The sequence below is a fragment of the Talpa europaea genome (assembly GCF_964194135.1).
Source record: "Talpa europaea genome assembly, chromosome: 5".
NCBI classification, from domain to species: Eukaryota; Metazoa; Chordata; class Mammalia; order Eulipotyphla; family Talpidae; genus Talpa; species Talpa europaea.
This window is the reverse complement of record NC_140071.1, coordinates 137,082,259-137,095,829: the sequence shown is the minus strand read 5'-3', so window position 1 is coordinate 137,095,829 and position 13,571 is coordinate 137,082,259. Positions and strand designations below refer to the sequence as shown.

The window sequence follows — 13,571 nt, the reverse complement described above, 5'->3', positions numbered from 1 at the left end:
AGAAAATCTACACATCTAAGACACGGGCCTCGGCAGAGTCAGAGCAGCGCTAGCTGGTCCCTGAGCCAGTCATGCTGGGACAGAGGGGCCTTCACTCAGCTGCCTCCCTCGGTCTTCCTCCAACTTGCACTTAGATGTTAAGAAGACACGGCTCTCTAGTGAAAAATATGACATCCTTTTGTGTATTTTTAACTATAAGGCTTCTGAAGTGTTGTTCTAGGAGCCTACATCAAATTTCCTAAAAAGGCCCAACGCCCAAAGCCCCTGTTTTGAGAAAGAGGATCAGGGAATTCTTACAACTGTGCAGGAGCAGTGTTAGCCCACCGTTTCTGCTGCTACACAGCCACAGACATACAGATGAGGCCTTTGCCCTGAGGCCTGCACCCTGACACTTTCCCTGTTCCTCCATTCTGTGCTTAAAAAAAAAAAAAAAATTAAAAAGAACCATAATGGAGCCTGTTTGAAAACACCACCCACACTTGCGTCTCCCGAACCTGTGGGCACTTCCCCAAAAGACAATTCAATACTCACATCAACAATGTGAGAGGCATTCACGTTCTGGTGAGATCTCCACCCAGAAGTGTGCTTGTTATTGCAACGTAGCTAATAAAGAACTACACCCTGGTTCTACAAAATAAATAAATATTAAAAATTAAAAAATGACGAAGAGAAGTGCTGGGCACTGAGCCGGCCCTGACCAGGGATAGTGAGGGGGGCGGGTTGGGGCTCAGTGCTTCAGGCTAGGAGACACCCCACCGAGGAGCAGCCCCTGCTATGTCCAGTGCATGGCTGTGGGCTGCAGGTGGATCCCCATGTTCTCCCCAGAGGACACAAGCATAGGAACCCAGGGCTGCTCAGGTGGGAGGCCCTTGCTGATGGAGGCTGAGGCCCAACATGGAGGCTAGATGTGGCCCCGTCCTTGCTCCCCTCCATGCGCCTGGGCAGATAACCAGGTCTTTTTTGGAACTGAGCGCTGAAAAAAACCTTTGGAATGATGGGGTCATTGGAACCTCGAGTTTATAGCCGGCGGGCCAGGAGCCCAGGTGACATCCTGGGTCTGTGACTGGCATCTGAGCGGGTGTGTGGCAGCCTTGCAGGATGACCCTGTATCCTGTGGACTCAGATGCCATTCTCGGGCAGTGTCAGGACTGAGCTGACTTGTAGGACAAGGAGCCGGTGTACTAGAATTGCTTGGCAGGGGATGACCCCCCATTGTAACTGATGGGAGGAAAAGCAGTCATCTCTGAAAAGCAAGTTTAAAATATGTGAAGAAAGACATGACAATTGGTTTAATTATTTTTGCAACTCAAAGAGACTGTAACTCCCCAATCTTGAATATACACAGATACAACAGGAAGGTATCACTGGGCTGGGAAGGAGAGCCCCAGAAAGCCGGCTCCCCCACGGAGCCCCAGGGCTCCTGGAAGAGCAGCAGTCACTAAGCACATTTTACCACCCCGACCAAAGCTGACGACTTCACTGCCCGTCTGCTCCTGCTGGCTCCAGCTCTCCAAAGCCCCACCTGGCACAGAACTTCCTAAGCTTCAGCATGGGACATGCCCGAAGACCAGGTGAAGCCACCTTCCTCGCACTGCCCTTTCCTCCGTAGCTGATTCCTCCTTCTACCAAACAGAAGAACTATCAGGAATAAACACGTCAGCAAGCCAGCGGGCCCTCTCTGCTCACTGCCCGCCACCCAGCAAGCTCTTCCCACCCCAGTCACAGAGAGTATGGATTCTAAGAAAGGGATCAGAATATTCCCAGTTTTATGCTACTACAAAAGTATGACATGTCCCGATAGAAGAAATCTGGAATGGCTCAGACTCACCGGTAGCCCAAGCAATGCTATCTGACTGGCGTGGGCCTGAGACAGCAAGGGAGGGAGTGGCATGTAGAGCTGGTGCTGCAGTCACTAGGCTCGCCCCGGGCCGTGCTGCCTTCTGTGATGAAGGTGAAATGAATTCCCTTTCTCTTTAAAGAGACTGCCATTTTTGTTTTTAATATGAGGCCTTTCTGAGGAATGAAAACATTAAAAAGGACTAAAATTAAGTAACTTATCACGTCAACTGGGGAAAAAACCAGAAAGACCTAAGGAAGCACAGAAGTGGAGATTCATTCCTCAGAAAAAGCTAGCTGGCTGGGGCACAATGGGAAATCTGGCGTGTATAGTAAGAAGCAAAATCAAGAATCACTGGAGTGGACACTAAAAACACAATTTAAAATTTAAAAAATACTCTCCCTATATAGGGAATTCCTACTTCCCAATATATTTAATTACCTGTGATCACATCATTTCCAGCAAAACTCGACTCAAGCTGTCCCCATCTTGGCGGGGGGGCGAGGGGGAGGGAGTAGGTATGATGAACATGTTGACATTACTTTTAAAATGATGTCTGGAAAAAAGAAAAAAAATGGTACCTTTTCCAATTCCCTGGGTATTCGCATACAAGTGTACACGCGCTCTCTTCTTTCTGTGTACTTGGCCTCATTGTGCTCGAGGAAGTACCCTCGGGTTAGTTCAGCGCTGAGGAACCTCAGCAGCGAGAGCTCTACGGGAAAGAGGACACAAAACAAAGACAACAGTGTTTAGCAGGAACTCACCGGGGGCTGGGGCCACAGGTCACGCAGCTTTACAATGAGAATAAAACCAAGGACTCTGATTCCGTGCCCAGAACTGAAGAAACTACACACGAGTCACCAGCCAAGACCCCAAGAAGGTGGTGGCACGTAGCTGCCATGCCAGGGGCGCAGCAGGGACTCGGACTGGGCCAGAGCAGTCACACGGCGCTTTGGAGAGCCTGCCCTGGCCTCAACGGTGACCTAGGACCTGGACGGTTGGAGAGATGACAGGAGGTGAAGAGAGCAAATACCAAGAGTGCGTACAATGGGCACTGCACACGCGGAATGGAAAGGGAGCCAGGTCACCTCATGGGCTTGGCTTAAGCCCCAGACCATCCTGGGCGAACGACATGGGTTCCGCGCGATGCAGCGTCGCAGACTCTGTGCGAGTGTGTGCACGATGCCATTTCCTGGGGGCTGGCTCACCAGCAGGATGATGAGCATGATAAGCTACACAAGGCAGAAATCAGCCAATTCTGGAAAAGCCCCTTCCCCTCATCTGTCCGTTTGCCCACCCCTCTGTTTACCTACAGTCATTGGGTCACCTCAGGCCAGAGGAGGCTGAAGCCTCTCTCTGCAGACCTGGTGGGGAGCTGTGGCCGCCCTGGCTGACCTGGTCCTGTCACGTGACACCTGTACCCGAAGCCCAGCACCCCCGGCGCTCCTCCACCTGCCTCCTCCCAGTGACCTTCCCTGCTTCGGGTCTAGCAGCTCACTTCCATATTCAAAGGTAACAATACACCAAAAAATTACACACACACACACACACACACTTTCATGCCAGGTTCACACGCTGTTTGGAGGCAGGGAGACCATGAGAGCCATCTGGGCACTGAACCCAGGAGGACAGCAACTCCTGCCACATGTCGAGCGCCGTGAGGCTCTCAGCGCGTTTGCAGCCGAAGCCACGAGCGCAGACGTCAGCGCTAGCGCAGGTACCGGCAGAGGATAACCCGATGCACAGAGAGCAAAGTTTTTGGCTGGGGACTCTCTCGGGACGTCGTGGGCAGCCTGGACCCAGCGGCGAGAGCTGCTGTCTGAAGAGGAGGAAAAGAGCCCCTCTGAGCTGCAGACAAGAGCAGCCCAAACTAGTGACGATCCACCATCGTATTCAGTTCGGTCTCGCGTGAGAAAGAAAAGGATGTTCTGATCAGCTGGCATCTGGCATAGCATTTTCTTCCTGTAAAAACTGAGAGGCAACAGGACATACAGAAAGCAGAAGAATCTGCTTTTAGATGTTTTGCCTGCACCAGTGAACTCTGGCTCATGAGCCTGGAGGGCGGTCACTCACCACAGTCCTGCGCCGCACCTGACCTGGAGTCCCCCATTCTTGCCTGCCCCCCCACTAAGTCGGCGCTCCCTCCAACCTCTGCTGATGACACGTGAGTCACTGGCCATGGGAGGCGGGTCAGAGGTGAGACCCACAATCCAAACCCCAGAGTCACAGGCTCTTCAGGTCTGCCCGCTGAGCCTGGCCTGTATTTCCAACTGCCTCCAGGCAACTCCACCTGGGGCCCCAGAGACCCCGCTAACCTGCCGCAGCGACTTCAGTGTCTTCTCCACTAAGCCCACCCATCCTCACTCACCTCCCCCCCCAACTGGGCACAGCCAGGGAGGCAGCTGGACACCAGAAGCTGGAGGACAATCTGACACCCCGCTCTCCCTCCCACCTCTAGTGCTACCGCCTCTTCCTCAGCAAGGTTTGCCACCTTCTCCCTCTTCTCCCTCTTCTGTCTCACCCTCGTTTGCCCGTCGTCTCTCCCCAGGCTGCTGCCTCCCTCCTCCTGCCCCTTCTCTGCCCAGGCCCTCTTCCCACCAGGGCAGGTGAGGGCCCGCCTGCTCAGCAGAGCTGACCCAGACCCCATCCGCCGTGCGCCTCACCTGCCCCCCCCCCCCAGCTCTCGGGGCACCATTCTCCGCTCACACTACTTTTCATTTCCTGCCAACACATCGACAGGTTTACACCGCCCTGTGGCTAAGGATTCCCCTCCGTGAGTGCTGGTGCACCGCGCACGTCCCGGCGGGCAGAGCCCAGCCTTCCCAACCGGCCACGGCGCCCCCCAGCCTGGGCTCCCGGACACGCCACAGGCCTTTCCCTGACTGAGTCTCTCCTCCTCCTGCGCCTCCTCAGACACGGAGAGGACCAATGCTGAAGCCATGCCTGCTTAAAGGACACGGGGACCAGACAAGAGCACAGCAGAGAAAACAAGACAGAAACCCAAATCCCACGTGGCCGAGGCAGTGAAGACGATGCCAGAGAGGCCAAGCCTGAGCCAGAGCTGCCCGGGGCCAGGGCAGAGGGAAGGAGCCCCCTTCCTCGTGCACGACCAGGGGACAGTGGGGCCGGGCAGCACTGGCATGGCGACACGTGTAGGAGACAAAAACAGGACATCACACAATTTCCCACTTAAAAAAGCAAATTAAATCAGAAGGCTGAGCTAGCTAGGCCGGCATGACGGGGTCTTTCCTGACGACAGCAGCGTCTGACTGTGCTGCAGGAGAAGAGAGATGGCCAGTGGAGAGGGGCTTGGTACCAGCTCTGACACAGAGTAGTCCAGGCCCTGCTCACGGCCTAGAGTGCAAGGTGACAGAAGCGTGAGGCTGAGGGCTTGTCTGCCAAGTGACACGGTTGGGGGACAGGGGATCTGCACAGAAACGCAGAAGCATCACCCCATGTTTGAGACTCACTAATAATTTCAAAAGCCTGTAGCATTAACCAGTCCTGGTTTGGTGGTTACCAAATGCCGACTGATGTTACTACTGCAATTCTGGTTTCAGGGATAAAAGGTAACATGATGAGGGTATTTAACAAACTCTGTAACCTAAGTCACATCTTCTGAACGAAGTTCTATACTAAAAACCCCCTGTGAGTCTGAGATCAGGTGCCATGTATGGAGTGCGCGCCAGACATGAGGGCAGCGATCACACAGGTTTTTAAAGACACATTAAAGCAGCACTAACAAAAGAACCAAGCTTCAAGGGCGAAATATTTCGCAAGTTTCCTCTTACCTCCCTCGCCCCACTCTGGAGACCTGGCCCTGCTTATGGGACTGGAACCCTCCCACTCCATGGCACTGAGTTTGACACGGCCTTGCACACGCTGGCCACATCACAGAATTCTCAGGACAATGCTGAGCTCTAGAAGAGTCGGGAGTGGAGTCCACATTTTGCTAATAAATGCAGAGGTTAGAGGCTTGTCCCAGGTCACTGAAGAGCTAAGGGGCCCCTTGGGAACGGAAGCTCCATCTGTGAATGCCAAGGCCAGCGTGCTCGCCGCCCGGTCCTGTGGCCACCGTCCCCTCTGTGTGACAGCCACAGCAGAGAAGTCAGCGGGGCCCTGGCGCACCTCAGACCAGGCAGAAAGAGCCCTAGACCCCCACAGCCCGTGCCCCTGAGCCTCTCGTCAGCGGCTGTGCCTGGGTGGCGCCCACCTCTCCAGGACCCTGCCACACGGAAGGATGGGGCTTTGCCTGCTCTGCGGGCTGCTGTGCTCCAGTACTCCTCTCCTCTCCTCTCCTCGGTGGGTGTTCGCTTGACTTCTACAGCCTCACCTGAGCAGTCTGGCCCCAGATGCTGGGCGCAGGCCCGGGCTAATCAGCTGGGAAGGGCATTGTTCTCTCACCTGCCCTGGGCACCCTCTGGGAGGATGTGTCAGCCAAGTGCACCTGAACTTCCCCAGGGCTGTGGAGCCACTTCATTCCTCCCTAGCAAAAGCAATCTCATTGGTTATCCCAAATATCTGTCTTGACTTTTTTTTAAAAGAAATCATTTTCCATAAAAAAAATCCAAATGTTTGCTTTCTTAACTTATTAGATGTCAATCATTTTTATTTCATATGTCCAGTTCTAAGAGGGAACATCATTTAGTAAAAATCTTTTTAAAAAAGTACTTCACTGGTTATAAACAAGTGCTTCTACATTTGAGAATCAAGTTTCAACAACTGTGAATATTTAATAGAAGGAAAATTATGCCAATCATATAGCCAACTCAATTCCTGCAGGGTACTTTTCATCAATCTTCAGCCCTAACACACACTTGCTCTGTGATCCAATATCTCAAATTCAGAAAAAGTATAGTACATTACAGGCGTCTTCCTTATTCCTAAAAGAAATATGTTTGTTTTTTTGAGAGCTTGTTCTAGAAATAAGAATACAGGATTTAAAAGTATTAATTAAAAGTAATGAGTAACCGTAAGTATATTTATAAGCTAAGTAATAAGTCTAAATATATCTTTCTTAAAATAGCACTGACCATTAACCATTAAAAAAAGTGGGAAGTAATATCTGTTAACAGTTAGGAAAACATTATGAAACATGCAGATCTCCAGTCTTAAATAATGTAAAATTATGTTCCTAAGGCTACACTAAAAAATAGGACTTAAGTTTATTACACAAATATAGAAGTGCCCCTGGACATGGCTAACCAGGAATCAATACAACAGTCATTCTGCCTTCAAATCAAATGCAGTGAAGGCACCATACAAGGTTTTAAGACTCTCAAGCTGTTCATAAATGGTCTCATTTAAGGAAGCAGAGTATCGGCGGATTTTCATAAATTTCTAGACGGAAAGCAAGAATAAAAAGAGTAATGCCTTTTTCCAAGTCACAAGGTTACAAAGTTAAGGGCTGAAAGTGGAAACACAGTGTCATTAATCTGACAGTCACTGCCACCCTCTTCCCAAAGCCCTCTTACACGAACCTCCCCTAAACTGAGCTGCAAACAAGCTGCGAGGGTTGAATTCTGGAGGGTAAACTAGGTGAAGTTACACATTTTAAAAAGTTAAGATATTGAGCTGGTCTAAGACCAAAATGACTAACTTTTCATTTTGTTTAGTTTGTATGAACTAGTTAAGTAAAGTGATCTAGAAGTTTAAGAGCAGGGCAACAGTCTGCCAGAAAAGAAGAAACTAATTTGACTTTATCCGTATCAGGATCATGCTCACTCCAAGTTTCCCAGTCAGTTTTACAGTTATCCTTATTTTCCTCTGTAAATGGGAAATCACTGTACTCTAGAGCATAATTTCCGAACCACAGCATTTATTCCTCCATCAGGACAAGCTGGGGACGGGGTAACTGTAACCCTGTGGATGTGGGCTGATTAAAAGAGCACACACTTAAATAAAAATATGACATCTGTAAATTGAACTTAACAAATTGTAATACCGCAAAAACTAGGACATATGGAACAGTCAAAACCTTCGCCTCACTCAGAATCTTGTGTGAGAATGGCTAAAATGAAGAGCAGTGGGTTTCTGGGGTTTCAGTATTTCTGCCTCTGCTTATTCCTTCGTGGTGGAAAAGCACCGGGTCTGCATTTGGGTGGAGCAGAGAAGAGAAGCACAGGAGATGGATGACAAGTTCCAGTTCCAGAGGTGAAGCGCTACCATTAAAAAAGAGGAGAAAACAGTCTCCATGGCAGGTCACGGTCAGAAACAAGGCTCTGTCTGGCCCAGCCCCTGCGCTAGGCTCTTGGGTTTTGTCAGCAAGACCTTACCCTGCACAGGCCCCGACACCTGCGTTATCTCATCCGCAACAGTAGGTGTTATATTTATGTTATCCCAAGTCTTCCACTGTGAAGTCCCCATGGTTACTAAAGCCAATTTAAATACTTCAGATACTAAGGTATTTACTAGAGCTATGAAAGGAAGCCGAATGGATTAGGCAAGCAGTGTAAACAAGTGTGAGTCTACAGAGCAATCCAACAGCCAAACCAAGCCAAGAACAGGTTGCCTAATTCTTAGTCCAAAGTTGACTTGCTGGACCTGGATCCCTAAATGGGAACATGGCTATCCGGAAGTTCTCCCACTTAAGAGTCCAGTGGAGAGCAAGCACAAAAACAGGGTGATATGTCTTATCATCTGATCTTATGTCAAAAAAGAGTTGGTAGTATTTTTCAGAGTTGGAACAAAAGACAGGAGAGATGAAGCTGCAGTTCCTGACGCCCACTAACCCAGACCCCAGACCGGTGACCACCTAAGGCAAAGGCAGAGAGCGGGAGTGAGGTCCACATTTACCTGTGCTGAGGTGTAAGTACCGGCACTTGAGATTTCCAGTCCACTGTCATGCTACACAGAAGTCACAGCACGAGTTCGGCCAACCAAATGACAGAGAAGACTTTGGAAAGACAATAAAGCTTCACAGAGATCCAAGTGGTATACCCAGCTGTATATACACAAATTAGTTTCCATGCATTTATTTTCTAGCCATATGTACGAACAAGGAGAGGTATAAAATAAAAAATATGAACAATGTAGTTAGATTTTTTTAATTGGACAGGAGGGTTTGGAAAACACCTAATTTGTATGTTCATTTTAGGAATTCTAAGTTTTTAGGATAGATTGACCAACGTCTTATTTGTAAGAGCCCAAAATGCCTTGAGAGAAATGATAAAGGAGACTTTGGAACTAACGGATGATTAGGTCACCAACACACACAGTTTATGACTTTCAGAATGCAAAACAAAGGCTCCCTCCCTTAGGAAGAGGGACTGGCGCATCTGAGGAGGGCCGGGCACTAGGCCATAAAACCAGGGCGGTCTTAAGTCAAGTGCCAGCACCTTGGCTGGGAATACCTTTGATTCTGGGAATACCTTTGATTCTGGGAAAAACACTTCTCACAGAACAAGAGGGGGGAAGCCCCTCTGGTCCAGGCCAGCCCTGGACAGGGGAAGAGGAAAAGGCTGAGGAGCAGGGGAAGGAGCAGGGCTGGGGGATTGGGGAAAGCAGAAACCACTCAGGCCTTTGTGGATGACTGAAAAAACTCCAGTCTCCAGGAACCTCACCCATGATGCCACGCAGAGCAGAGGCAGACCCCAGTGTAAGGGGCCTGTGTGGAGGCCCAGATGGCATGACACTGGCTGGTGACCCCAGCTGAAAGTTTCTGATGTGCTTACCTATGTCCTGATCCCCCAAAGCTGCCACTGTCATCGCTCCTCCACATAACTGATAGAACTGGGGAGCCAATGAGGCCTATCTCAACAACTGAAACTGGAAGTATCTCCCTGATGATAACTTTCTGCAATTATAGGTTAAAAAAGTCCAGCTTCAAACATGTTAAGTAAACCATTCTCCGTCAGTCACACTGATGAAGAATGTGGGTGGGGACATGATGAACTCTACCGAGGCCTACCCTACCAGCCAGGCAGACCCCTCCTCAGGAGGGATGTTGGGGGTACTCCAAGGGGCCAACATCTGTGTACCTTAAAAGACTCCTGACAACTTCATTTTCTGTGCACGCAAAACAACAAAAAGAGGCTTTTATAACACTGACTTTCCTGAAACTCAGAAATATTTTTAAAAAATTATAATGAAACCTGACCACATTTGTTTCTATTTGCACTGAGGCACTTTTAATATTGCACTGGGGCACTTTTAATATTCAAATCTAAGTAAGTAAACAGCTAAGAGATTCACTGTCTTGTCTTACTGCCAATTCAAAAAGTAAAATACTCTTGTTGCAAGCAGGTGTTTAACTGACATCTACACCCAACAGAGTTGAGAATTTTTAAGTGGTTGATTGAAAAAGACTGAACAAGGCACCGTCTGTGCTTAATTTTTCAAAGACATGGACCGCTTCAAAAATTGAATCTATGTCTAGTGAGTACTGACAATCAGCAAATCAAGGAGGATCTCACCTGATGAGCCTTAGAACATTTAAATATTCCTACATTTTCAATTCCTGCATACAAAATAAATATTTATTTGCATGCATGACGGCTAATACAGTCCCCATGGGGCGCCAGATGCAATTCTCTATCTGGGAGAAACGTAACTGAGTTATGCTTCGGTGGCTGTTCAAAAACTTACAATTATGTAAGAATTAAAACGTGATCACCCCGTGCAACGAAACACGACGTCTCAAAATCTTTTTCCTTTAAACCTAATGCACCGGGGCAACAGGCACACGCGTGCAATGTACAAAAATCTTTAAAAGCGAGAACAAAACCATCGCTTCAAGGAACCACACAACAACACGCTCCGAACTTGCCACTGAAGCGGGAGTCACAAGCGCATCTCTGCTCACCCCGCCATCACATATTTTTCCAAAGTGGCTCCGAGCTCCCGCGCGGGGCGAGCTCGCAGGTGACATCTCGGGGCGGGCGGGCCGGGCTGCTCCGGGCCAGCGACCCCACTTCACGGTCCAGCCGGTCCTGGGGCGGCGGCGAGGCCAACCTCCCCGCGGGCGCGTTAACAGGTTTCTGGGGTTCAGTGCGCGTGAAACACGGAACCGAGGAGTCACCTTGGCCTGAGAGGAGGCGGCGCGCTCGCCGCCCGGGGCTGGGCTCCGGGGCGCGAGGGTCCCCAGGGCGCGGCGCGGGCGGGGGCGCGGGGGGTCCCCGCGGTCCCCAGAGCCGTCTGGGGCCCGGGCGCCAACTTCCCGCGGCCGCCCGCGGGGGGACACCCAGCCCGGCGCCGGCGCGGGGTCCGGGCCGCGCGCCCCACGGCTGTCAGCGGCCGCGGCGCCGCGGGAGCCCCGGGGACCCGCGCGCCCCGCGGCCCCGGCGGCCCGGGGTCCCCCGCCGCCCCGCGCGCCCCGCCGCGGCCTAGCGCCGCCCGCCTCACCTGCGCGGCCGCGGCGCCGCTCCCGCCGCCGGTCGCTCTCGTAGAAGCCCAGCGTCTCGGTGCGCTGCGGCGCCGGCGGGGGCCCGTGGCCGCCGCCCGGCTGCTGCCCCTCGCCGCGGCCGTCCCGCTCGGGGCCGTCCGCGCCGCCCTCTCCCGCGGCGGCCGCGTCGCCGCCGCCCGCCATGTTCCGCGCGCCGCCGCCGCCCGCGCCCGCCGCCTCCCTCCAGCCGCCCGCCCGGCCTCCGCCTCCGGCCGGCCCCCGCCCCGCCTCGCCCCGCCCCTCGGCCGGGCCCGGGCCGCCGCCGCCCTCCGCGGCCCGCCGGCCGGCGCGCGCCAGTGGCGTCAGCGGCGCGTGAGAGGCCGCGGCCGCGGCGGCCGCCGCCACGGCGGCCGCCATCTTCCTCCTGCCCTCGCCGGGGCGCGCGGGCCCGGGCTCGGCCGCGCGGGGCTCCATGGCGCCGGGCGCCGCCGGGGCGCGGGTGGGGGGCCCGCCGGGCGCGGGCGGGGCGGCGCGCGGCTCGGCGGGCGGAGGGGCGGCGGCGGCGGCGGAGCCCCGGGGCGGCCGAGTGCGGGCGCCGCGGTCAGCGCGCTGTCCGGCCGCCGGCCCGGAGCCGCTTTTGCCCGCTCGCGGCCCCGAGTGCGCCGGCGCCGCCCGCCCCGGCTTGGCACAGCCCGCGAGGCCGCGGCGCGCAGGGCCCGGCTCCAGCTCCCCGACCCGGCCAGGTCCGGCCCCGGCCGCCCTCGCTGGTGGACTCCATCCCGCGGCGGAGCCCGGGGCGCGCGCGCCGCCTGACCCCGGGGTGGCCTGGGCGGCTCCCCAGCCCCCGGCGAGAGGAGGTCGCGGCCGCTGCCCCCCCGGGGGGCGGGGGGGGTCGGGCTGGGAGCCAGGCGCGTCCTCGGGGTCCGGCCCGAGCGGGGAGGGCGCCTCGGGCGACTAGCCGGGCTGGCGTGGAGTTGGCAGGCTGGCGTTTGGCTCCTGGCCGCTCGGGTGCCCTGGCGTCATCGCTCGGGCACCCACTTTCCTTGGGGCTGCGTCCTTGACAGCCCTGGCGCGCCACTTGGCAACGGACTGGGGTCCCCACCCCCGGCCCCTCAGGGGTCCTGCAAGGGAGGAGAGCGGCCGGGGCCACCCGCCTCCCCTGTGGTTACTGTCCCGGGGGCCTTGGAGCCTCGGCTTCCCTTTTGCCAACTTCAGAGCTCGCCTGCGCCTTTGTTGCCTTTTATTATTAGCAAAATGAAAACCCATTTGTCCCGGAACATTGATGCAAACTCCCCTAGATCTAAACTTGAGGACCTGATACTTACTGATGGGCCCGGATAGAGCAAAACCAGCTCCCCTTGATTCGTCAGAGACCCCCAGGGTTTTGTGATCACTAATAAGTTACCTAGTTGCAGACTCTCAGCAAGTTGCCAAGAGGGCCATGCAGAAAAGGAGAGAACGGGGAAAACTTAATGTTCTTTTACTTCCAGGGTGGCGTCTTGGCAGCCGGGCAGGAGGCAGTGGTGAGGGACCAAGAGGGACTGAAAAGGCCCCACAGCTGGGAACTGACCCTCTGCCTGCCTCCTGAAAGGGGCCAGCAATGCCTCCGGGGCCTCTTTATATCTTCTTTTGTAAAGTGGAACAAGCACAGTTGGTAGCATTGCGTTTTGTGACCACCATGAAACTCTGTTTGCGTTACTCTTTGTCAAAAATGAGCTTTAATGAATCCATCAAAATCAAATGCTCTGACCAGTGCTGTAATTATTTTGATCTTAAGGCTGTTAAGTTTCCTTAGTGTTCAAGTTCTGGTTCTTTCTCTGATCTTTCATAGTGTAAAATCATCCTGATTTTACTGATTGTCAAGAGGGAAGTGGGATTTTATTGCTTGTCTATATCAGTTTTTACTTACTGTAGCACTAAATTTATTGGTTTATTGCACCTGCCTTTAACTCCACAGGAACTGGAAGGGAAAAAAGTCAGAAGTTGTGTTTCCCAATCGCTTCTGCAGGGCCTTGAGCAAAGGCATTGTATTCCCATGGAATGCAATATCCATGGAAATAGTCAACCCAGGAAGGGAGCAATTATGTCCAGACTAGGTACCCAAGACCATACCTCCGTGAAGAGGACCAAAAGGAGGATTTCCAGACCTCTCCTCAAAGACACCAAACAGCTTCTGAGTTAAGTTGTCAGATGGCAGCAGCATTCGGAGGACACCATGCTGCTGTAATTCAACTCAAAGAAATTCACAAACAGCAGGGTGATGTATGGCCAGCTTGCCTCTGGCTTCCACTACTAATGAGGGAACTAGCATTGGTGCAAGAACCACTCCTCTGGTGAGAAACAGCTTCACCAGAGGAAAGAGAAGAAGAAAATGAGAAGTTGAGAAGATTCTTACATGTAAACAATAAAGAA

General features: G+C 53.1%; 1 protein-coding gene across 1 annotated transcript in view; it reads right to left on the bottom strand.

Annotated features, from left to right (window-relative positions):
* The window catches only part of TAPT1 (transmembrane anterior posterior transformation 1), a gene marked incomplete at both ends in the record, with an annotated part of 43,414 nt that extends 32,051 nt beyond the window's left edge, over positions 1-11,363 (bottom strand). Inside the window, 2 exon segments of the mRNA XM_084233137.1 lie at positions 2,419-2,549; positions 11,180-11,363. Of these exon segments, the coding sequence (XP_084089263.1) occupies positions 2,419-2,549; positions 11,180-11,363 (315 nt within the window).
* Positions 11,364-13,571: the final 2,208 nt, after the last annotated feature.